General features: G+C 43.9%; 4 protein-coding genes and 2 non-coding genes across 6 annotated transcripts; 3 read left to right on the top strand and 3 right to left on the bottom strand.

Moving 5' to 3' along the window:
- The first annotated feature begins 1,790 nt into the window (after window positions 1-1,790).
- LOC111845240 (cathepsin D-like) lies at window positions 1,791-7,113 on the top strand. The gene is made up of 9 exons (XM_023814511.2): window positions 1,791-2,011; window positions 2,417-2,606; window positions 2,737-2,860; window positions 3,027-3,145; window positions 3,470-3,669; window positions 5,452-5,574; window positions 5,995-6,139; window positions 6,288-6,386; window positions 6,551-7,113. The coding sequence occupies exons 1-9, from the start codon at window positions 1,941-1,943 to the stop codon at window positions 6,710-6,712; spliced, it is 1,233 nt and encodes a 410-aa protein (XP_023670279.2). The 5' UTR covers window positions 1,791-1,940; the 3' UTR covers window positions 6,713-7,113.
- Window positions 7,114-8,682: 1,569 nt separating this feature from the next.
- On the top strand, window positions 8,683-14,836 carry LOC111845239 (uncharacterized). Its single transcript, XM_023814509.2, has 4 exons — window positions 8,683-8,833; window positions 10,357-10,807; window positions 11,911-12,309; window positions 12,570-14,836. The coding sequence occupies exons 2-4, from the start codon at window positions 10,358-10,360 to the stop codon at window positions 14,532-14,534; spliced, it is 2,814 nt and encodes a 937-aa protein (XP_023670277.2). The 5' UTR covers window positions 8,683-8,833; window position 10,357; the 3' UTR covers window positions 14,535-14,836.
- A 151-nt stretch (window positions 14,837-14,987) lies between these two features.
- rps19bp1 (ribosomal protein S19 binding protein 1) lies at window positions 14,988-16,666 on the bottom strand. Its single transcript, XM_023814512.2, has 4 exons — window positions 16,459-16,666; window positions 15,955-16,137; window positions 15,537-15,631; window positions 14,988-15,316 (listed from the first exon to the last, which is right to left on the bottom strand). The coding sequence occupies exons 1-4, from the start codon at window positions 16,511-16,513 to the stop codon at window positions 15,164-15,166; spliced, it is 486 nt and encodes a 161-aa protein (XP_023670280.1). The 5' UTR covers window positions 16,514-16,666; the 3' UTR covers window positions 14,988-15,163.
- Window positions 16,667-16,889: 223 nt separating this feature from the next.
- LOC111845204 (3-mercaptopyruvate sulfurtransferase-like) lies at window positions 16,890-20,608 on the top strand. Its single transcript, XM_023814429.2, has 2 exons — window positions 16,890-17,591; window positions 18,539-20,608. Exons 1-2 carry the CDS (start codon window positions 17,000-17,002, stop codon window positions 18,874-18,876), a joined length of 930 nt encoding a protein of 309 aa, XP_023670197.2. The 5' UTR covers window positions 16,890-16,999; the 3' UTR covers window positions 18,877-20,608.
- A 197-nt stretch (window positions 20,609-20,805) lies between these two features.
- On the bottom strand, window positions 20,806-20,877 carry trnae-cuc (transfer RNA glutamic acid (anticodon CUC)). Its single transcript has one exon. It is a non-coding gene; the product is annotated as a tRNA-Glu (tRNA).
- Window positions 20,878-21,035: 158 nt separating this feature from the next.
- Window positions 21,036-21,107, bottom strand: trnaq-cug (transfer RNA glutamine (anticodon CUG)). Its single transcript has one exon. It is a non-coding gene; the product is annotated as a tRNA-Gln (tRNA).
- Window positions 21,108-22,976: the final 1,869 nt, after the last annotated feature.

The raw sequence follows: 22,976 nt of genomic DNA, 5'->3' as shown, positions 1-22,976 counted from the left end.
TAGGTGGAAAGCACCTGAGCAGCTCTTCACAGGGACCAAAGAAGTACTGAAGATACTGCTGGTGATTCTGAATGCAGGAGTGCTATCCCGGGAAGTGCTCAGTTGCATTGTGCGAATTGATATGTACTAGTGACACACTTGTACAAGCATGAAAAACTATTTTACAATAACCAACCAGACCTAGGAAGGGTTACAATTTGTACCACTGCAGAGGTTTAAAAAAGGCAATATTTCTGAGTCTAAAGAAAATAGGATTTCTTATAGGCTTTGAAGACCTGATGAAAAAAAAAAAAAAAACATTATCCAAATAATTGAGTAGGGTTTAATTAAACTCAAATAACCACATGGGTGGTGTGAATGCACTTTTATTTTGTTTACAGGAAATAAATGAACAATGAACTAATGTAATTTCCAGACTTGTAGTACATCAGCAGAAAGTGCTTCTTCCACGTACTGGATGTGAACCATCATAACGCCACACTTAACTGGAAATTGACTGAGTCATACAACCATTTGCGTATAACTCAATTTCCTGCGGCGTTTATAATGCAAGGGCCAACTGACGGTTTGTTCATCAGTATCATGCCCTATCACTGTTGCCAGCTAATGAGTAAGGTTCCACCAGAGAAACACATTTCTCTTTTTCTTTACGGGGGGCATCTTTATATTTTTGTATACATCACATAAAAAACATAATGTACAGTAGAAAGGGCATTGTGATTTTCACACTGCCTGTGGCTTTAGGAATCTTCATTACCTGCAAGGCCCTCAGTTCTTTTGTAGAGGTTAGTCACTCCATTACTGCTCTTGATTTGTTGGCCTTACCCCGTCCACTGAGGCTATATGCACCAGATACTGCACACTCCGGCAAAAACAACTAAAAATGGGTTGCTCCTGCCACCTGCTGGTGATGTTCATGCTTAGCAGCCCAGAGTCTCAATGGAGACCTTTTAACAGTACCAGACTTAAGCATTTTTAAGTTTCACGCCTAAATATGTGGTGAATGCTTTCATAGCCACAATCTAACTGATGCTTAGCACGCAAGAGATCATCATGAACAAACGCACAAAAAATCTGATTGTTGATATTTTCATTAATTTTATTGAGTTGTAAAGGAAGTATTTCACTTGTTTTTCCACAAAGCTGATTTTGATCATTTTGTGTTACTCTGCAATAGTAATAGGAAACTCTTGTGCTGCGTGTTTTGATATGTCTTTTACTGTATTTTGAGTCAATATTTGGTAAAACTTAATTAGTAAAATCAGGAAAAAAATTGGCCTGAATTTAGAATCACATTATGTAAAAACTTCAGGGGGCAGCTTGAAGATTTTAAGATAAATTACTTAATGTTATTAGTATTTACTTAACGATCGATCTAGTCTCTGAAACATATCAATGGACTTCTCAAATTGCAAGTAATTGTACTCTGTTGTACAATTGTTCAATGGTCGTTTTCTGCATACCCCAGGTAATACCCGGAATAGAATCCCAATCCATTAGGGTACATACAATAACACACTGCGGGCATTAGGTTGATCATACGTTCTATTTTTCCCGGACTTGGCTTCATTTTTTGGGACATACAATGTCTGAAAGAATGATTTCATTTAAGAAAATTGTATGGCGATATAAAATCATTAGGTGTAAAACACTGTACAAACACCGCACAACATTTTGTTAAATTCCGGAACTTCCAAGTTTCGACTCGTGACCGGAGGTATGAAAATGAGAGAAGCTATTTTTTTATCCAATTGCGTTGCATATATTTACGAGCCCCAGCCAATCAAAATGGAAAACAAAGGGAAGAAGCTGTAGAGCTTCCGAATATTGACAACATAAGTCAACCGACTTAACGATACACAATTGCGTCAAATCTAAGTTTAACATTCAGCGAGCAAATCGTACTGTTTTATTGGTTACTGCTTCGCCAAGACTGAAAAATGTATCAACATAAGTTATATTTTCTTTTAGTTTCGATTATTATTTTAGTTTCCAACGATGCTCTTATAAGGTAAAATTATGCATTTTAAACCAATTTACAGTTAAAACGTGTACTATGTATGCATGACATGTACTGTATAACTTTTGTATGACAGTTATATAAAACTTAATTTGACGTTAAACTTAAATTTGGATCCGTTAATTCCTCTGTGGTGCGGAAGTAAAATACACACACCACAGAGTTTAATAAACTTTAGTTTCGACCACAGCAGTGTGAACTTCTGAATCCAGACAAAATATATTTCAGTTTTCAAGTGTATGTACATTGCCCTTCTGTAACTGCTATCATATGCAATATTTTTACAATAAATATGCAGGTAAATCCGATGCCTTGGTTTACAGGAAGCAGCAGGAATTTGTGCGAACCGGGTCGCTCACCTTGCTGTATTACGGTAATTGGTATTTACGCCTGCAGGGTACCGTTATACAAGACGCGCCGTGTGCGGTGGCTTCTCTACGATAACGGCATCACCTCCCCGGAGCAGCTGCGCTCGCTTGCTGCCAAGCAATGGGCCGAAGTATCTGGGGATGGAACAGGAATCGATGGAGACCAATCCTCTGCTTCTGCTGCTTTTCCCGTGGAGATCTTGACCAAGTTTATGAACGTAAGTTCAGGAAATGTGCAGTAGTTTGACTCGGGGCAGGTCAGGAATACTTTTCATTTAAGCACCGAAATGCACTTTCCCCAGGCAAAAGGAAGCTTGTTAATGAGCCTCACTGTTGCTGCTTTTCCAGATGCAGTATTATGGCGTGATCAGTATTGGCACCCCCCCACAGAACTTTACTGTGATTTTTGACACCGGATCCTCCAATCTTTGGGTGCCTTCCGTTCATTGCTCCTTCCTGAATATCGCCTGCTGTAAGTTGCCTGGCTGTATGATTTCTGCATGTTTGTGGAAACCTTTGTGCTTCTGGGCTGGTTGCAGGTTGTGCTTTTGTCACACGCCTTCTTATTTTGGCAGTTGGTGTAATCGACCTAAAACTGTTCTTTGCAACATTCTTCCCCCCCCCCCCCCCATGCTCAGGGCTCCACCACCGGTACGACTCCAGTAAGTCCAGCTCCTATGTGAAGAACGGCACAGAATTCTCCATCCGCTATGGCAGGGGTAGTCTGTCTGGATTCATCAGCCAGGACACAGTTTCGGTGTGTGATGTCAACACTGGCCCTCTGGGTTACGCCGGGGCTACATTCCCTATGTTTCAGTTCTGCCATAAGCACATGCGAAGTGGTGCACCCCAAAAAGCAGAACTGGTCAGAGTGCATTTCTGAGATCTGACCTTTAGGGAGTAGTGGTTAAGGAGACAGACCATTTCCCTTCCGTGGGGTGGCCGTAATGAAGAAGTGCTTTATCTGAACTTTTATTGTGAATGTCCTGCTATGTATGTGGTATCTGAGAGGACTTGCGTGCAGACAAAGCCCATGTGTTAGACTAGCGTTGATTTTTTTTTTTCTTACCTCCAAATCTAGGTGGCAGGTCTGGCAGCGCGGGGGCAGCAGTTTGCAGAAGCGGTGAAGCAGCCTGGCATCGCGTTCGCCCTGGCGCGTTTCGACGGCATTCTGGGCATGGCGTACCCCGCGATCTCCGTCGATGGCATCACCCCCGTCTTCGACACCATCATGGCTGCCAAGCTTTTGCCACAGAACATCTTCTCTTTCTACATCAACAGGTCTCCGCTGATGCTTTTCTTTTTTTAAGAAAATAATGGTGTGGGATTGGCTGGGTGGACATTGGCTGTAATGTTAGGATAGACGGACAGATAGATCGTTTATTGTCATTGCATATTAATACACAACAAAATTCATTTTGAAGCAAACCGTTAAACTTAGCAGCTTAAAATGGCATAAATATCAAAGATAAAAATAAGGCCATGTAAGTAAAACAGAGCTGGCAAAATGCAAATTGTAATACATCTTTTAAAGTTAATATCAGTGATTATGAGTTCATATCATTCACATTACAGTTCAACAATGCATCACATTTTAAAAGTCAGTAATAAATCCGTCAGTTATAAATAGTATATATCAGTGCTTATAAACCCCTATCATTGACATCAGGGTGTAACAACTCATCATGTCCACGCCAGTGTTTATCCGCTTTCTGTCTCCCAGTGTGTCAATGCGCCAAATCAGAAAGAAGGACTGTATCAGTGATGAAAATCTGTTTCAGTTATTAAAAAGAACCATATCAGAGTAGCAGAGTACATCCATACATCACATCTCAGAAAAGTCCATACGAGCCATACCAGTGATTAGAAAAGGTCAGGCTTTATCCCTGCCGAGTTGGATGACATGTTTAATATACATGTCAGGTGGCCAAGTAAGAGTTAAGCAGTTTATCCACCACTCTGGGGAAAAAGCTGTTTTTAAAATGATTTGCCTGGGCTATAATTAGATTTAAGATGATGATGATCCATCCATCCATTGTCCAACCCGCTTATCCCACTGGGTCTGGAGCCTATCCTGGAAGCAATGGGCATGAGGCATTGAACAACCCTGGATGGGGGGCCAGCACATTGTAGGGCACACTCACACACCATTCACTCACACGTGCACACCTAAGGGCAATTTAGCAACGCTGATTATCCTCAGCATCTCTTTGGACTGTGGGGGGAAAACTGGAGTACCTGGAGAAAACCCCACGATGACACAGGGAGAACATGCAAACTCCACACATATGTGACCCAGGCGGAGACTCAAACCCAGGTCCCAGAGGTGCGAGGCAACAGTGCTAACCACCATGCCACCCCTCATAATATAATAATAATAATAATAATAATAATAATAATAATAATAACAAATGCTTCTAATTTTAAGCAAATAATAGCAGACAAAATTTTTCAACCAAACCCTTTCACAACATGAATGGTGCATTTAAGAAGCGCGAGAGCAGCAGTGTCACCATTTAAGAAGCGCGAGAGCAGCAGTGTCACCATTTAAGAAGCGCGAGAGCAGCAGTGTCACCATTTAAGAAGGGTGAGAGCAGCAGTGTCACCATTTAAGAAGCGTGAGAGCAGCAGTGTCACCATTTAAGAAGCGCGAGAGCAGCAGTGTCATCATTTAAGAAGCGTGAGAGCAGCAGTGTCACCATTTAAGAAGCGCGAGAGCAGCAGTGTCACCATTTAAGAAGCGCGAGAGCAGCAGTGTCACCATTTAAGAAGCGCGAGAGCAGCAGTGTCACCATTTAAGAAGGGTGAGAGCAGCAGTGTCACCATTTAAGAAGCGCGAGAGCAGCAGTGTCACCATTTAAGAAGGGTGAGAGCAGCAGTGTCACCATTTAAGAAGCGCGAGAGCAGCAGTGTCACCATTTAAGAAGCGCGAGAGCAGCAGTGTCACCATTTAAGAAGGGCGAGAGCAGCAGTGTCACCATTTAGGAAGCGCGAGAGCAGCAGTGTCACCATTTAAGAAGCGTGAGAGCAGCAGTGTCACCTTGGCTGACCTCTTTCCATCAGGAATCCTAAAGCTCCTGTGGGTGGTGAGCTGATGTTTGGAGGAACGGATGAGAAATACTATGACGGTGAGCTGTTTTACGTGAACGTCACTCGCAAAGCTTACTGGCAGATCAAAATGGATGGGTAAGTAGCTTGATCTGTTTCATCCTAGTTTAATCTTTAATGTTTAATCGTTCCAAGTGGTATCATTTTAGCATGGGAAATAGCCTAAATGGTGGGCAGTAGTGGCTTAATGGTTAGGGAAGCGCACTTGTAATTAAAAGATTGCAGGTTTGAATCCCAGCCCAGCATGGCACCACTGAGGTACCCTGAGCAAGGTACTGCCCCCAAGCACTGCTCCCCGGGTGTTGAATTAGCTGCCATCTGCTATGTCAGGATAGCATATTTGTTAAATGCAGAGGACACATTTTGTTGTGGTGGGTCAACAATGACCACTGATCACCTAAGATAACTAAGAATAACAATCTGGCTTGGCTTGAAGGTTGCAGTGTCTGGTACCTTATACACATCACTTTAGTCTGTTCTCCACACCCATATTTGCAGTGTTGCCGTTGGCAACCAGTTGATGCTGTGCAAGGGTGGTTGCCAGGCAATTGTCGACACGGGAACCTCCCTCATCACAGGCCCTGCTGAAGAGATCCGCGCTCTACAGAAAGCTGTCGGGGCATTTCCTTTGATTATGGGAGAGGTAAGGAAGCTGGAATGGGGGCCAAACACAGCACCGATTTGCTATCATTTTAGCCATGTCCATGAAATCGGTGCCGAGGTCATTTGCACTTTACGTAATGAAACGACATGGATGTCCTATCATTCTGATTTGTCCTCTTGTCTTTTAGTACATGATTGACTGCAAGAAGATCCCATCCCTCCCAGTTATCTCATTCACTCTTGGGGGGAAGCAGTTCAATCTCACTGGAGAGGACTATGTAGTGAAGGTAATTGTGTCCCCAGAAGAGGTAGACTGATGTGATGACTAATCCCATAAGTTAGTGTGTGTATATTAGACTATAGCTCTATACTTGTTACTGGTTGCATGAACAAGTGTGAATATGTACTGGGATGGGAAACAGCTCAGTCTTTGTCTTGACTTTGGTTTTAGGAGACTATGCTGGGAAATACAGTGTGTTTGTCTGGGCTCATGGCCATGGACATCCCCCCCCCAGCCGGACCCCTGTGGATTCTGGGTGATGTCTTCATTGGGCGCTACTACAGTGTCTTTGACAGAGATGCCGACCGAGTAGGCTTTGCGCCCACAAAGTAGAAAAGTGCATCATCTGAACGAATATATGGAAATTTCAGAAATGATTTGACACAATTTACCAATTATGCATATGATTGTGAGTTATTTTTGACCGCAGTGAGAATGTGTACTGCTAAATATCAGTGCTGGGGTGAAATTTGAGGCACATATGCAGGGGGCTGAAACAAGTGGCAAAATAAACATATTTGGAGGTTTTATGTTACTATACTACTAAGCAACAAGCACTAGCTGGGACCTCTGGTCTTTGTGGAATTATAAATGGATCATCAGTGGGTATGACTACCTAAATGCTCATGATTGTGGGTCTGACACCTTCTGCTTTAAAAATCTTTTTAAGTTTTGCTACTGAAAATTCTGTTCTGGGCATTTGTATATGTGTTGTTATAAACCAGTTTTTGAAATTGGCCGTGTGGTTCTTTCACTTTAAACCTTTTGAAGGCAGGTAACACACGTCTTGCTGTGCTGTCATTTCTAAAGCCTTCGCAGGACCAAACATGCAAGTAGTGCGTATAGTTACCATTAGCATTTAGCTAACGATGTCCTTTGAGACACACAGACACATATATATTCGCTTTTCTGGCGGCTCATACGCAGTTTTCGGGGGTTAGGACCTTGCTGTCACGCTACGCCGGTGAGCGGGCGGGTAAACAGGATCACAGAGTCGGAGGTTCGGGGAAACAGGACTTTAATGATGACTAGGGCAGACAGGAAGGGACAACACGTAACAATACAATGACTAACCTAGGGATCACTGACTCTGACAAGAACTAAATACACTAAACACGCTGAGGAAAACTAGCAACAGGTGAGATCCGTCAGGGAAGAATACGGGTTAACGAGGTGGGCGTGGCACACATGAGGGTCGGACGGAGCCGGGTGTGACACTTGCTGAATGGCTAGACAGTTAAATTAATACAACTAAAATATATTGCATAATGTCTTAAAACAGTTTTTTGCAATGCAGAGAATTTTCTCTTTAGCATAGTAATAAAGATAATTTGAAATATCTGCGTATTAGCTTACAATAAAGAAATCTAGAAAAAAAGACATAGGGGGTTTTCCTGTATTGTATTTTTAGTCTTTTATTGAATTGGTTGAAAGCTTATAGGCACTTAAGCCTGTTGGTCACAGTGTTTGAGGATTTCGGTTCCAAACGTCCTAACTAGCAGGCAGCATGGTGGCACAGTGGTTAGTGCTGCTGTTCCACAGCAAGAAGGTCTCCAGTTTCCTCCCACACTCCAAAAATGTGTGCGGTAGGTTAATTGGCAAATCTAAGTTGGTCCGATTTGTGTGCACCCTGTGGTGTGTTGGCACCTGCCCAGGGATGGGCTCCTGCCTGCACCCCTTCTCAGGATAGGCACTGGTCCCCCCACAATCCCAGTTGGGATTAAGTGATGATGGATGGATGTCCTAACTAGCTGTGAATTACTCAGCAGCACCTTATGCCTATAAAGAGCCTGAATACATTCAAAGCAGCATTTTTCACATTCATAGCAAAACCATCATTTGCCTTGCGGATTTAATGAAGAGTAGTAGATTCCTTTATGGGTGCTGGTATAAAATCTTGTGCATGCAGGTATCCGTAGGAACCAGAGCTGGGTAACCCGGGTCAGGATAGTAGTGAACAGCGATTAGCCTCTTTGGAATGTTCCGGGGCATTGGCATTGACAAACACTATAAGACAACCTGCTGCTTAGACATATACAGTGCATCATGGGCGTTTAATCGTCTCCTTCCAAAACAAACAGAACATTCGTGTGTGTAGCTCAGGGGTGGTCAATCTTATCCGCAAAGGGCCGGTGTGTATGCAGGTTTTTGGGATAACCTGTAGGTCAGCTGTTCAAACCCAGGTGTGAGGACTCTTCAGTCAATCAGTCCTCTAATTAGTAATCTAATTAGGGAGTTGCAGCGAAAACCCTCATACACACCGGCCCTTTGTGGATAAGATTGGCCACCCCTGGTGTAGCTGAAGCCAGCTCAGCGTTATTTGCTGAAATGGGGCCATTGTGATGTCACTGGAGTCACTTGATATATATACAATAAATCCCAGTGTTCAGTCCAGTCAATTTTCAGTTACCGAGCTATATTTCTGTATCATCTCTATCTGTATCTGGTTGTGAGGTGAGTAAATATGATTTCTGTGATGGGATATTGGATATATTCCTTTAAAACATTATTGATTATATTGAGTAACATATATTTAGTTAGTTGTATAGTTTAAGTACTGCTAGTAAGTGTTCACATTAGATTTTGTCGTGTTTTGTGTGTGAGTCTTTGTCCTGTGATGACCTGGCATAGCGTCTCAGGGGCTCCCTGCTTAGTGCCTCGTGGACTTGGTTCCAGGCTCATTGTGGTCCCACGCGGAATAAGCAGATATGGAAAATGGGTGGATGGATAGATATGGAATATTGATGATATTCCATGGATTATCACTTGTTCTGTGTGTATGTTTGCGTTGAAATTTGTTGCCATTTTTTTACAACTAGCTGCAACGTGATAAATATTTACAGTATTCCTTGAAAAAATAATAGATCTTAAGTTCATAGTACAATAGTGATACAAGGTAGGACCAATGAAAATGTAGCTTTGCTATAGGCTATGCACAGCTAATATGGAATTGACACAAGAATAATTCTAAAAAAATAAGGCTGACAAAAATTAATTTGTTACCAGCATCCTATCTATCTATCTATCTATCTATCTATCTATCTATCTATCTATCTATCTATCTATCTGTCTGTCTGTCTGTCTGTCTGTCTGTCTGTCTGTCTGGCTTAATTGCTGTTCACTTAATTCCTCTAACGCTAGTGAGAAGATGCATCGGTGCCATTGTCCCACTGCCACAACGACGGCTGGGATAATACTTGCAGATGGTGTAATATGTATAGCTTATACAGAACAGAAAGCTACTATAGAACATTTCTTCTATACACTTTTATAACAATGGTTATTCTGCAGACTGGCTTCGAAAATTACAGGATTAACATTTGTCGTTGTGGAGGTGGTCTTTTCTGCTCACTTATAATGTTTCATAGACCAAAGAGTAGCTCTCTCTTACCGCAAAAATTAAATTAAAATACAAGATAAAATAGAGGTATTAATTCTTGGAATGCAGAATGACCGCATGAAACTCATTCACGTCCTAATTGGGCAACAGAGGCTCCATTCTCTTCGTGGCGGGTCCCCATTCTGCTCACGCCATTTGATCTTTAACAAAATGAAAATGAATGGTCAGACCCTGCTTTCTCACATCAGGTGAATGAAACCCAGCAGTTATTTCAGCTAAAATCATTAACTAAATAAGAAAAAAGCCACGACAGTCAACAATAGTTAGACTTTAAGAATTAAGATTATCAGGGTCTGTGAAAAGTTAAATAATTTCAAAATACAATGAGGGATATGTTAGGTTTAATTATTAAACGTAGTTATGTGGCATGGGGCACATTCCAAAGGCAACAGGAGCGTAACTGTATATCACTCAAATTACATCATTATGAGAACGGTAGTTTCATTTGTGCTCCTTTTCTTAAGAAGCATTCATCCACGCCACATTAAATGCCCGTCGTTATCTCCTTCAGAAGTCTGTTTTAGCTAAATATCCATGTGATTCTTGTTTGCCCATCTCACTGTTTCCCTGTGTTTAGGATGTCTCTACCAGACTACCCTGCCCCAGAGCTGGAGGTCACTCTGAAGGAGGCCAGCCGTGTGCTTCAGCTCACTCTGAGTCCAGAGCGATACCCCCAGTACATAAACGCCCTACAGCGTGAAGAGGAGGCTCTGCAAGAGGCCCATCAGCGAATATCTGCTGCCATCGCAGGCTGCGAGAACTGGGCCACGGCACAGTTCAAGAGCTACATTCTGTCTTGCCGCGACTCTTTGCCCTCTTCCAGGTCCATCCCCATGATCCTGCCTCCCGTGGAGGCCGCCGAGCGAGACGGCGTGCAGCTGGAGCGGGCTGCCACCCTGCTCTGGGCTGCGGCCAGGCTGCACAGCGAGCCTTGGCAGGTGGAGAGAGACGAGCCAACTGAACGAACCCAGCAGTCAGAAGTATTCGCTGCCACCCGCATACCTGGAAAGAGTCAGGATCACATTCAGGTTTGGTCCGTCTGCTAAAGGACGGTCCCACGATACCGGGCCTATACATTTCAACATATTGACCTCAAATCACATGACCAGTCATTGGTCGTGATCTGGCATTTTCCCCTTCCACCAAAAACTGAGCCAGACTGCGAAAGACGGTTTTCCAGTTTTCCAGTGTAAATTACGCGAGCCGTACCCGCCGTACTAATAGCAGGGCCGAAAGCACGACAAAACCAAGCTGATTGCATCAGTATCATCTGATTGGTCAAAATGCACGATGACAAGAAATAAACAGTGATCTATGTTGATATGCATGGATTAGTAGCATCGCACATCACAATGTATTGATATATGCTCCATGACTCGGAACTTGAGAATTTCCAACCTACTACTTGAAAAAGTACTATAGAATAGCTGAACGGAATGAATTCGTTATGCAAGCTAACGCTAAATATGCCAGTGTTTGATGCTAACATGACACGATGATTCTCACAGACGTTCTAGTGGAAATTAGCACATAGTAAATCATTACGTACACTGTGCGAACAGAACATAAGCATCTCTGCAGTTTTGCGTTACTGTTGCTCTCCCAACCCTGCAGCAGCTTTACTGAGCTGACTGAGCTTCAGCAGTGGAAAACTGAAGTGATCTGGAACTGTGCCATAACTAGTGTCTCCTCATGGTGAGGCTCAGGCACGGCCTGGTTCCTGTATGTCAGTGGAAAACTGAAGTGATCTGGAACTGTGCCGTAACTAGTGTCTCCTCATGGTGAGGCTCAGTTACGGCCTGGTTCCTGTATGCCAGTGGAAAACTGAAGTGATCTGGAACTGTGCCGTAACTAGTGTCTCCTCATGGTGAGGCTCAGGCACGGCCTGGTTCCTGTATGTCAGTGGAAAACTGAAGTGATCTGGAACTGTGCCGTAACTAGTGTCTCCTCATGGTGAGGCTCAGGCACGGCCTGGTTCCTGTATGCGAGTGGAAAACACAACAAAACAAAACAAGAACACCCTCTGTTGTACATGATTTCTGTAAACTGATTTCAATAAAACAAAGTGTTTTCTTGCCTGACTGGTGTGCTTATGAATTATTGGACATTCTGCATGATTGTCCTGCTTCAGGTGTATCCCGAGAGCCTCCACGCCATCCTGCTTTGTACAGGAGGAATTTTCCCCATTCAAATCCTGCACCAGTCACACCCAGGGGAACCGATGTCACCACTGTCTGTGAATGACATCTACACCCAGCTAGCGGAGGCAGCACGCCAGCCGGGGGCGGCCAGGGGGCTAGAGCCTTCGCCATTCTGTAGCCTGTCAGCCCTGCCCCGACATGAGTGGTGTGCCGCGCGGGAGAAGATCCAGACGGGAGGTGAAGCTATGGCGGCATCGCTTGGGCTGATGGAGAGCGCAGTGCTGGCTGTCGCCCTTGAGGACTGCTGTGCACCAGCCAAACTGGCCGAGACCCTCAATGTCGTGAGGCTGGGCAGAGGGGACGGCCACTGCCTCAGATATTACGATAAGGTATGGGGTGCCGTACTGCTGAAGATCATGTCGTAATTGATCTTTGCGGTTGCCTATGAAAACTCTGATCTGTCCCTATTTTCCTGTGATTATAGAAGGACCAACCATTCATTTTACAAGTTTCCTGATTGTCATGGAAAAGCAAAGAAATTTGGCCTTGTTCTCCGTTTTGCTAGCATAGTGGGAAATTGACAATAGTCAGGTAGTCAGATTTAATTTTGCTGATGGTCTTGTTCATATATTATTCTGTCGTTACCCAGGTGGTGAATTTGGTGGTGTTCCAGGACGGTGTCGCTGGCATGCTGTTTGAGCACAGTGCTCTGGATGGAATGGTGGCTGGACTCATCACTTATAGTGTTTGGTGTGTTTCCGAATCACTGACCATAGACCCCAACTCACCACTGTCAAGGACTATTGGATCACCCAACCCTAGAACCCTATTTGCTGCAAAGCCACTCAATGTTGACGTCACCAACCTTCTCCATTCATCCCCGAGTCCTTCCCCTAAAGACACTAATGTGATTGTCACATTCGAAATTCCATCTTACCCAGACTTCCTTGCCACTCTTCGAAGTCAGAGGGCCCTATTTGATGCGTGGGTCAACTTCTCCTTGCAGCTGGCTCTCAGGCAAACTGTAGGAGACTCAGCCATGAGCTACATCTTTGTCACGCCTACCCACATGCGTCACTACAAACATGGCCGCTGTGATCCAACTTATCCCGTCACCACACAGTCCAGGCATCTAGTTGGAACTCTGATGTCCTGTATGGGCACAAGCCAATCTGCCCCATATACGAAGGCACTTCTTCGCCTTTTTCATGTAGCTTTTCAGGAGCACAAACGTCTGATTAAGGTCACCAAGAAGGGCCAGAGTGTAGGGCCACATTTAGCTGCCTTGCACAGGGCCTTGTCCCCTGGAAACCCTCTTAGAAAGTTCCTGGATCTTTTCGTCGGTCCATCTGTTTACGTCACGGGAAAAGATATCACAGAGGGGTTGAATGGTGCAGTGGGAAATGTATATGCCTCTGACCAGCTAGCTCTGACGTACCTTGGGAAGAAGGACAGCATCTGTCTGGCCATCAACGCTAAAGGCAGCTTTGCCAACATCCTAAGTCAGCTTCAGGAGAATTTACAGGAAGACCTCAAGGTGATGAAGTTTCTGGCCCTTAGATATGCCATTGCTGGACAGATGGAAGCCATTGATTGCTTGCTGGAGCAAGAGGAGGTAGAAGGACTGGGTGGAACTGATTGCGGTGGCTTACAAGTGCAGTTTAGTCATCAGGGGTCAGGCCAAGCTGACCAGAAGGGGGTCCCCCCCGATGCTATGCTGAATTCTGATTTCACTTTGATCATCCATGGTGGAGCAATGGAGGAGATGCAAATGGATGAGAATATTGTGGGCATGATTCAATTTTCTCTGCAGGCAGCTTTAGTCCTCGGGACACAAGAGCTGGCAGGAGGGGGACGCAGTCTCAACGCAGTTCAGAAATGTGTGGCTGCACTGGAAAACTGCTTCTTGTTTAATGCTGGTAAGGGCTCCGTGTCGAACAGGGGAGGGAGGCATGAAATGGAAGCGACCATAGTGGACGGCACTGGTTTGAAATCCGGGTCGGTGGCTTGTGTGCACGGTGTGAAGAACCCAGTAAAGGCTGCACGGAAAGTCATGGAGAACAGTCCACATGCGTTACTCGCCGGACAGGGTGTGGTGGATTTTCTGAGCGAGTTCGGAGAAAGCGATGAACTTGCAGGGGTTGAGTACTTCCAGAGCAGTATATGGAAGGAGCTTTCAGCACAGAGCGTTGGTGGCAATGCTTGGCCACAAAGTGTGGGAGCTGTCGCTCTGGATTGCTGGGGAAATCTGGCCGCTGCGGCTTCCACAGGTGGGACGATTGGCGAACGGAAAGGTCGAGTAGGGCACACGGCGGTGGCGGGGGCAGGGGTTCATGCGGACGGCACGTTAGCCGTGGTTTGCTCTGGCAACGGAGATCTGTTACTGAGCTGTATGGTGGCTCATAAAGTGGCCAGTCTCTATCATGACATGGACTTCAGCTTGCAGGAGGCTTGTCAGAGGGTCATATCTGAAGACCTGAGAGGAAACTGCAGCGGAGTAATTGCTGTTAATAACAAGGGAGACACTGTTATCAAAAACAACGCTGGGGTGATGTTCATTGGATCAATGATTGGAGGTGAAGAACATGTCGAGGTGCTAAAACCCATCGCGTGAGGTTGAGAAGTGGGTTACACTCCGATGCAGAAACAATGAGTCGGTCAAACCTGTTGCTGCATAACAAGCAACAATGTAATGAAGTGTAAATCTACCCAGTTTTGAGTATTTCAAGGTACATTGATCCTTTAACTGAATAATAACTGTACTATACATGAAGTTAGTATATGAGTGCATGTTATAAGTATTTTTTTTTCTTTTCTGTGCTTTTAGTCTCAAATGCCAAATATTACATATTATAGACTGACTAGAATATTGTTGTCTTTGGGTAAAACAGCATTAAATGTTTTGTCAAAATGCCATTAAGTGTAGATGTGTTGGCTTCCACTCTGCCATGCAATCAATCACTCTCCACCTTCTCGTCAGTATTCTAACACAGAAGGAGAAGAAGAGGAAGAAGAAAAAAACGATTCTAAAATGTCGCCTTTTTAAACAATTCCTGCACCTGAATCATTCATCTGCACATTTTTTATTTATAAATGATATAACAAAGACAAGATACCCAAACATACTAAATTTAAATAGGAAAAAACAATTTCCCCCTATTTCTGACTTGGCAAAGACCTAAGAGTCAGCAGGTCCCTGCTCATCCATCCAAAAACAAGCCAAGTCCAAGCCACTGCAGTCTTTCATTTATTGTCTTCTTCAACTTTTCTACCGAAATACTGCAGCTGGAACTGCTGAAACTCTTTCTCTGTGAAAAGGGACATTTTCTCCTTCGGTTTCTTGGCAGGAGCATCAGGCCGATGGCGGGATTGCCGGCTTTTGTTCTGAAGCAGTATCTGTTTGGTTAATGAAAGTCAGTTAGTGGTTATCATCATCATCCTAAATACAAGCACTTAATGTGTAGACATGGGACTGAAAAACAGTCTTTCCTACCACTGCAACACTGTATGCTGGATAGTGATCATTTAAAAAACTTTTTAAGCAAAATGTATTTCGACACATACTACATACACATCATGATATACGGACAAAACCACATGCAAAAACCATTCCAACCTTTGCTGTGTCCGATTGAGTCGGTCTGCATTCTGTTCCCCGGAAATAGGCTAAATTTTTACTTAGATGGCTCTTTTGTGTTTTCAGAAATTCCTCTTAAACAAAAAAAAACACAAAGATATTAGATACTCGTCGTTTTTTTTTTTTTTAAAAAAAAAGTATATTAAGTCTATGGTCTCACTACAATAAAATCCAGACATCTATCTATTTTCCAAGCACTAATCCAGTAGAGGGTTATGGTGAACCTGGAGCCTATCCCAACCAGGACAGGCAGAAACACACTGGAAAAACACGCTACTAAGAATTTACAGAGACCGGTTTACTTTACTACATGTCTTTGGACTGCGGGAGCAAACCCACGCCAACTTAACATACTCAGAAACGGTGCACAAACACTTCAGGGAAAAAAGACACCAACCAACTGCAGATTTAATCCGCTTGTCCTTAACCGTGGCCTGATTCTTAGCTGAGCCTGGTCGTCCACGGAGTCGGCGGAGCTGTTTGGTGACACCTTGCTTGTTGGAACTGATGTGATCTTTCTTATCTCTGATTCTTTCTCGTGGTTTGAGCTTCTTTTTACTCTTCCGGCCACCGACAGCATCTCGGGTAGTATAAAACCAGAAGGAAAATTAAAATAAGAAACGCGTGGAGATCAAGAAATATAAAAACAGCAAAGCTGAGTTGATGGGTACAGGAGGTATGACGTATAACGCCAACAAAGTGGCAAAGAAAACCTGCGCCACAGTTTTACGCCACCAAAACTGCGTATAGTCAATTTAAATATTTACTGGACTTGATTTACGTCTGTCATTATCTTTATTCGATACTTATTAAATCTGCCATATCTATAGATAGATAAAATTTGCTTTGCCTCCCCCCCCAACAATTTAAACCCCGCATGGATTAATGTTAATTTGTTTACCTTTTATGTCATCGCTTAAAAGCTCAAGTCCTCGCCTGATCATTGAAGCAGACATGTTTTCGTGAAATAACGTACCCTCCCCTTTGGAATAAAACGGCAATAATGTTTATTTTCATTCAGCTAAACCACACACATTACCCATACGTTCCTAACACACGAGAGCTTAACTTCCGCTGCCGCTTCTTCTTCGTCGTCGGTTTAGCCTTTACTTGTGTGATCTACTGGCTTGAATTTTGCATACTGCCACCTGCGGGCCATGGTTCGCAAAACAATTACAGACATTCAGCAAATAACCGGTGTCGGTTAATATTATTAGTAATAATAATAATTATGATAGTAATAATAATAATCGACCGGATAAACAGTTTTGAAACTGGGTGTATATAAATTGCGGGTAGGCCTATAATCAAAATAGGGGTCGGTATCTCTGAAGTGAACTTTATCTAACATGCAGTTACGCTCCCATACTCATTAAAGCGCATCGATCTCGTTGTGTGCCTTATACCTTCCTGCTCATTCATTTCCGTCTGGAAAATCGGGGATGGCGCACATTCAAACGGTGGCTTTGGTAGGGGCAAGGTGGCTTGCAAACACCGTCAAAAGTAACGGGGTCGGACCCGGTCTTCGCATCTTGGATGTCTCTTGGTATATGCAGAAATTAAAACGCGACGCAAAGAGGGAGTTTAAACTTAAACATGTACCAGGGGCTGCTTTCTTCGACATAGACAGATGCAGCGACCAAACCTCTCCTTTCGATCACATGCTGCCCAGTGAAAGCCAATTTGCGGATTATGTTGGAAGCTTGGGGGTCGGGAACAAAACGCACGTCGTGGTTTATGACACCAGCGACTGGGGCTGCTTTTCTGCCCCGCGGGTTTGGTGGATGTTCCGGCTCTTTGGGCACGGTTCGGTGTCCGTGCTGGACGGTGGGCTGAAGCGCTGGCTCCAAGAAGGACACCCTGTCACCAGCGGATACCGCAAGCCCGAGCCCGTCGACTTCCAAGCCGGGATGAACCGCTCCTGGGTGAAGACGTACGAGGACGTCTTGGACAATTTGGACCGCAAGGTGTTCCAATTAGTGGACGCTAGACCGTGCGGCCGGTTTCGTGGGATCGACCCAGAACCCATGGACAGTACGTACCAACCGTCCCTGCATTAAAAGAAATGCACACAACAGGTTCCACGAACGGATCCTTTGTTTATAACCAAACGATTGCAATTGCATGCCATTGTGCGTGTTTCCTTAAAGTTTGAAAATTGGGATGTGTTAAACTTACAAACAATGGTTTGATACCGCTACTTGAAACGCGGCAGATGCGAGGAGTCTTGTAGGGGATATTATTCACATGATAGTCTTTATTAGTCTATTAATCTTTTAACTCAGTTATACCCCAGTTAGCAGGGTAGATCATTTTTAAAAGGGCTTGAACTTTGTTTAGAATAAAGTCTTTGGAACCTCATTGTGCACAATTAGTACTTACGTAGCTAATCAACGGCGATGAAGTCTAGGTGGTCAAATTGCATCAATATTTCATTCTGAACAAAAATTTTAAAGTTCAGAATGTTAGCAAGTTTAACTCTGCTTTTAAGCACTCAGCTGTGCAGCAGGAAACAATATTTAGTCTAATATTACGGCCCGTATCCGTAGACGGCAGTATGTTATGCAGTCAGTGCCTCAAAATGTATCATGAAGCTAACTGAGTATCTATCGGTACAGAAACATTTGCAAGGGTTCATTTGTAAATAGTCTCAATAGAATGTGCATGCAGTAACCTCTGGTGAATGACATGAATACATTTTTAAAATACTGTTTTTTCTTCATATATATGTCAGCTTTTTCTCTGCATCTGGGACTGCATGGAATAGTACTTCTTTACTTTCCATTTGCATACTTGTGGTACTGTGTATAAGCACATGGTGACGTTGGCGGTGCCTAACAGGGCGGCCAGGCCCTGACACACAGGAACATCATCCCACATCACGCACATGTGATTAATGTAGGGGCCCTATGACCGTCAGCAGTGCCAATCACCATCCTTCCTTGGGCTCCCTGTCACCTCCCTCCGCCTTCCTTTAACAGACACTGAGCCCGGCCATATTCCTGGCTCTATCAGCATGCCATTCTCCTCCTTCCTGGATCCTTCCGGTCGTCTGCGTCCCACCAAGGAGCTGACGGCGCTCTTCCGGTACGCCGGGGTGGACCTGACGCGACCCGTCTGTGCATCCGGAGGCTCAGCGATGACCGCCTGTCACGTCGCACTGGCTACCTACCTGTGCGGCCACCAGGGGGCGTCGGTGTATGACGGCGGCTGGTCCGAGTGGTACGCCAGGGCCCCGCCGGAGTACGTAATCTCCGAGGGGAGGGGAAAACACATTTTCCGGGGACTGCGGGGTGAGGGGCTGGGGATGACAGGCTAACAGATACACAGCATGTAAACACTCAATGGGTGAAGTTCTTCTATTCTATGGACATGATTTTAGAGTATCCAGCAGTTTAAAGGTTGCTGAGGTGTCAGAAAGCCTTTGTTAGTAATACCTCTGTGTTTCATTACTGAGTAGATCACTGATAACAAGAGTCCACGCACCAGAGGCTAAGTTCTGCTAGAGGATGTCTGTGAAGTTCACTGCACACTGCATTTCTAACTAATAATAAAGGTTTGCAAGAACTAAGATATTTAACATTGAAGAACAGAAGAATATGTTATAACAGGGTCTTCGATCAATATTATTAGATAAATGGGTTTTTTTCTGGAAGCAACATGCTCAGGAGAGGAATTTTATCTGATGGGACACATGGCGCCTCAGGCTGAGACCAAGGTGTGTATTGGCAGTGTTTGGAATCACTATCTCTGGAGTGGGGGGCGGTTGTCTGTCTCCAGTACAAACCAACGAAACAGCAGCGGATCTCGATGCTTTTTTTCAAGAGGCAGTTGTGTCCTGTAAGATAGGGGTTCGCAACCTTTTGATGTCTGCAGACTGGTTTGTGTCATACAGAAATTTCAGTCGACAGTTTCATGTTTAACTGTATTCATTTGTGAACTAAACACAGTGGCGTCAGGGGGACGTTAAAAAATACATAGTTCATTTTTGGAAATTATCCAACGCCTCCACAACACCCCCAGAGTTCCTCGGTCTGGGGGTCGGGAGCCCCTGTCTGTTGGTGTTTCAATGCATCGCTAAGCCTACAGAGATACAGATGTTCATGAACGGATGTACTGGCGATGAGCCGTTTGAGCCATTCCTTTACCTAATCAAAAGTATGGAAGGTGTTTTATGTTGGAAGTTGATGCTGCCAAAGTGTAAGAAATGAACGCAGTAAATAATCTGGTCATACGAGTATAAACGAGAGATATGGACAACGGTGCCAGATGAACCACACAAACAGCCACTGCTGACATAAAAATCGATTCTACCACGTTTCCCCTTGTGCTTTGAATCCCCTTTTATATTAATTTACTTGGCTCACGTTTTATTTATGGACGGTGCTCCGGCAGTGAGGTTCGACTCCCGGGCCCTGGTGGTGTCGGCCTGCAGGCAGCTTATCTGTGCGCTCACGCCTTGTTATCGGACTCTGCGGGTCCAGCCCATTGACTGGCTGAAGAGATACTGCATCTTACTGGAATGAGCCCTCTCCAGTATAGGACTCCCAAATCTATCCTAAACACACGCAGGAATGAAGGGCAGTACCTCTGTTTCTCATGGCCTTTGACCTTTAAGCCAATGCTTGAACAAACACCCAACAAATTTCATGGCACAATGGAGTTTTAGTTTCACACCAACGAGGCGTTCTCAGATGCTCCGCTCTTGTACTTTTGCATACCTGAATGCATTTGGTCATGGCTCTCAAATGTCACAAGTGTCCGTTGAAGATGGACATCTGGTATTGTTGGTCAGAAGCAAAAGTCCTTCAGTTTTCCTTGAATTAAATTTCCTTTTATTTTTGTTCTAGATTTGGATTATATTGGACTTTTTACGTCGTAATGTAGGGTTTAAATAAATGGACTTTTTTTGCAATCACATGAAACAAAAACAGTGTCCATTTCTCTTGACTGTAGTAACTGTTTTGACTACTTTATTTGTTCAGATCAGTTCTGATCTTCATTCCTTCTGAGATTGACTATAAAATAATTAAATCCCTGTAATACTGAGATCTGTTAAGCTGAGGACATTGTCATCCTTAATGCATATATCTATCCTCCATAGCTACATTTCTTTTTTTTATCAGTTGCTTTTATCCAAAAAGCTGTGTTAAACTGAGCAAGCACGGTTAATGGCTTTTATCATGCACCCGATGGTGAAACCGTTCTGATTTTATCGGGTACAGAATGAGCTATTTAAACAATAATGTTCCCTGACCGGGAATCGAACCCGGGCCGCGGCGGTGAGAGCGCCGAATCCTAACCACTAGACCACCAGGGATACTACTTCCTGGTTTATGATTACAAGGAACAGAGACGTGTCAAGAGTGTACTGCTTTTTGTCAAATTGTTCCAGAAGAGGGCAGCAAGCGACTGACTCTCACATACGCACTATGGCCAAAAGCAGGTGTACTTTATCGATCCCAAAATAGAACCGAAAGGTTCCACCGAGATTTGAACTCGGATCGCTGGATTCAGAGTCCAGAGTGCTAACCATTACACCATGGAACCATACTTGCGTTGTTACTGTAAAACATTATTTAGGCCTACATGAAATTACATACATTTATTTATTTTATTTTGAGGGTGTACGGAGAAAATATTTCACAGGGTAAACATTACTAACAATGTAGAAGTGCCAGTCCCTCTAGATTGCTTATCTTTGTAACCTGCGAAGAGCGAGAGTATGCAAAAGCTTAGGGGGCTGCGGGTGTGAGACCGCAATGATGCACTTGTACAGTAATTTACACTGACAAGGTTTCTGTGATCCAGTATTTAGCCACATTAAAACTGAGACAGACGCACATTAAAGGCATAATGAAATCCCAAAATCACCCCCGAAACGCATGCCGGGACTATGAATGCAAATCAAAAAACCCACAAGAACGAGCAAATTTCCAAGATATATTTGGGAGCAGATGTCACGTGGTCCTCCCCCCTCGACACGTAGCCTAATTCAGACTATCGCACTCTGCTTCCCATCTGGCATAAAATTTCGACACTCCTGCTAAAATCAATCACAGACCACAACCCTGTCTCAGACCACCGGGATTGAGATTTGCAGGTGTTATGCCGAAAAACGCATCCCTGCCGAAAAACGCATCCCTTGCCTTAGAATGCCAACAGGTGTTGCGCCGAATTCTGCACCCCTGCCGTGAAATGCACCCCCTGTCGGGAGCGCGCACCGCTCTTTTCTTCGATTCTAAGGGGGAAAAGACGTAGTTCCGTCAATCTAATTATGCAACGAAATATTAAATTTCGCTTGCACATTTAGAAGACCTTTATCACTGTTTTACTTCACGAAGGCTGCATTTAACCCAAATAAAAGTTATAAACTGTGACATGTAGACGATGAGCCCCGAACGAGAACGTAGGTTATTTATTTATCTCGTCATCAGTTTACTATTTGAGAACAAGGAAGTCCTTGGCTTTAATAACCAAAGAAAATCACACAATATTATTCCTTATACTTATAAAATAATTTATTTTTCTCCACAATGAAGACAATGTTCTGGTACAGTGATCTGAAATACCTAAACAAAAAAGATATTTGTCTTTAAGACGGCTAACCTGGCAGGAAATTAATTTCCATTCTTCCCTTTAATTCTATCACGAAATGCTGTTAGCAACCGACATATTTAAAGAAATAGATAACAATTACTGGATTTCATGAATGCCATATCACGTCCAGTATGTGGGGTGAGGGGGGGTTCATTTTACGGCAGCTTAATATACTTGTTTCGTATTTAAGAAACTGGCTCAGTAACTGTGTTATTAGTACCTTACAAAGTTCGCACTGTTTATTGATGTTGGTCTATTCTGCAGATTTATCAAAAGCAAATAAGGAGAAGATCAACTGACATGAATATGCAGGGGAGGAGGGGAGCGCGTCCTTATGCATAAGGGAATACGCCCTTTTCAAATCTAGCTGCACTGAAACTAAATTTGTGAAGCTTGCTCAGATAACAACTTTAGGTCCACTGTGTGTATTATAAAAAAATATGATCTGATCATCTAAGACAAAAATGCAGGGTACCTGCCGGGAATTGCACCCCCAACAATTCTGGTTCTGTTTGTCCTACATAACTGAAATTTGCTCAGGTAGTACAGTTTCATACACAGAGAGTACTGTCCAAAGCGTTTTGGGATATAATCACCAGAGACAAAGATACAGGGGGGTGCCAGAATTCGACACAACAGGTGTTCCGACTAGTTGAGCTTTTAAGGGTTTTTTAGGGGTGTTTTGGGGGTTAGGGTTTTAGAGGTTTTTTGGGGGTTAGGGTTAGAGTTTTACGAGTTTTTTTTGGGGCTATTGATTAGCACTACGCTAGCCTTACTCGACAAAGTAGCTCAACTCGTTTCAGATCAGCGACCAATCGG

This window comes from Paramormyrops kingsleyae, chromosome 5, assembly GCF_048594095.1.
Source record: "Paramormyrops kingsleyae isolate MSU_618 chromosome 5, PKINGS_0.4, whole genome shotgun sequence".
Lineage (NCBI taxonomy): Eukaryota > Metazoa > Chordata > Actinopteri > Osteoglossiformes > Mormyridae > Paramormyrops > Paramormyrops kingsleyae.
This window is presented reverse-complemented; position numbering and strand designations above follow the sequence as displayed.

Coding starts and splice junctions, on each gene's coding strand:
- LOC111845240 (XM_023814511.2), top strand. CDS start 1,941: ATGTATCAACATAAGTTATATTTTCTTTTAGTTTCGATTATTATTTTA. Junction 5,575..5,994: donor TGGCAGATCAAAATGGATGG/GTAAGTAGCTTG, acceptor CCATATTTGCAG/TGTTGCCGTTGGCAACCAGT. Junction 6,387..6,550: donor GAGAGGACTATGTAGTGAAG/GTAATTGTGTCC, acceptor CTTTGGTTTTAG/GAGACTATGCTGGGAAATAC.
- LOC111845239 (XM_023814509.2), top strand. CDS start 10,358: ATGTCTCTACCAGACTACCCTGCCCCAGAGCTGGAGGTCACTCTGAAG. Junction 10,808..11,910: donor AGAGTCAGGATCACATTCAG/GTTTGGTCCGTC, acceptor GTCCTGCTTCAG/GTGTATCCCGAGAGCCTCCA. Junction 12,310..12,569: donor GCCTCAGATATTACGATAAG/GTATGGGGTGCC, acceptor GTCGTTACCCAG/GTGGTGAATTTGGTGGTGTT.
- rps19bp1 (XM_023814512.2), bottom strand. CDS start 16,513: ATGTCTGCTTCAATGATCAGGCGAGGACTTGAGCTTTTAAGCGATGAC. Junction 15,632..15,954: donor GCGGATTAAATCTGCAGTTG/GTTGGTGTCTTT, acceptor TTTTTGTTTAAG/AGGAATTTCTGAAAACACAA. Junction 15,317..15,536: donor CTCAATCGGACACAGCAAAG/GTTGGAATGGTT, acceptor TTAACCAAACAG/ATACTGCTTCAGAACAAAAG.
- LOC111845204 (XM_023814429.2), top strand. CDS start 17,000: ATGGCGCACATTCAAACGGTGGCTTTGGTAGGGGCAAGGTGGCTTGCA. Junction 17,592..18,538: donor CGACCCAGAACCCATGGACA/GTACGTACCAAC, acceptor TTCCTTTAACAG/ACACTGAGCCCGGCCATATT.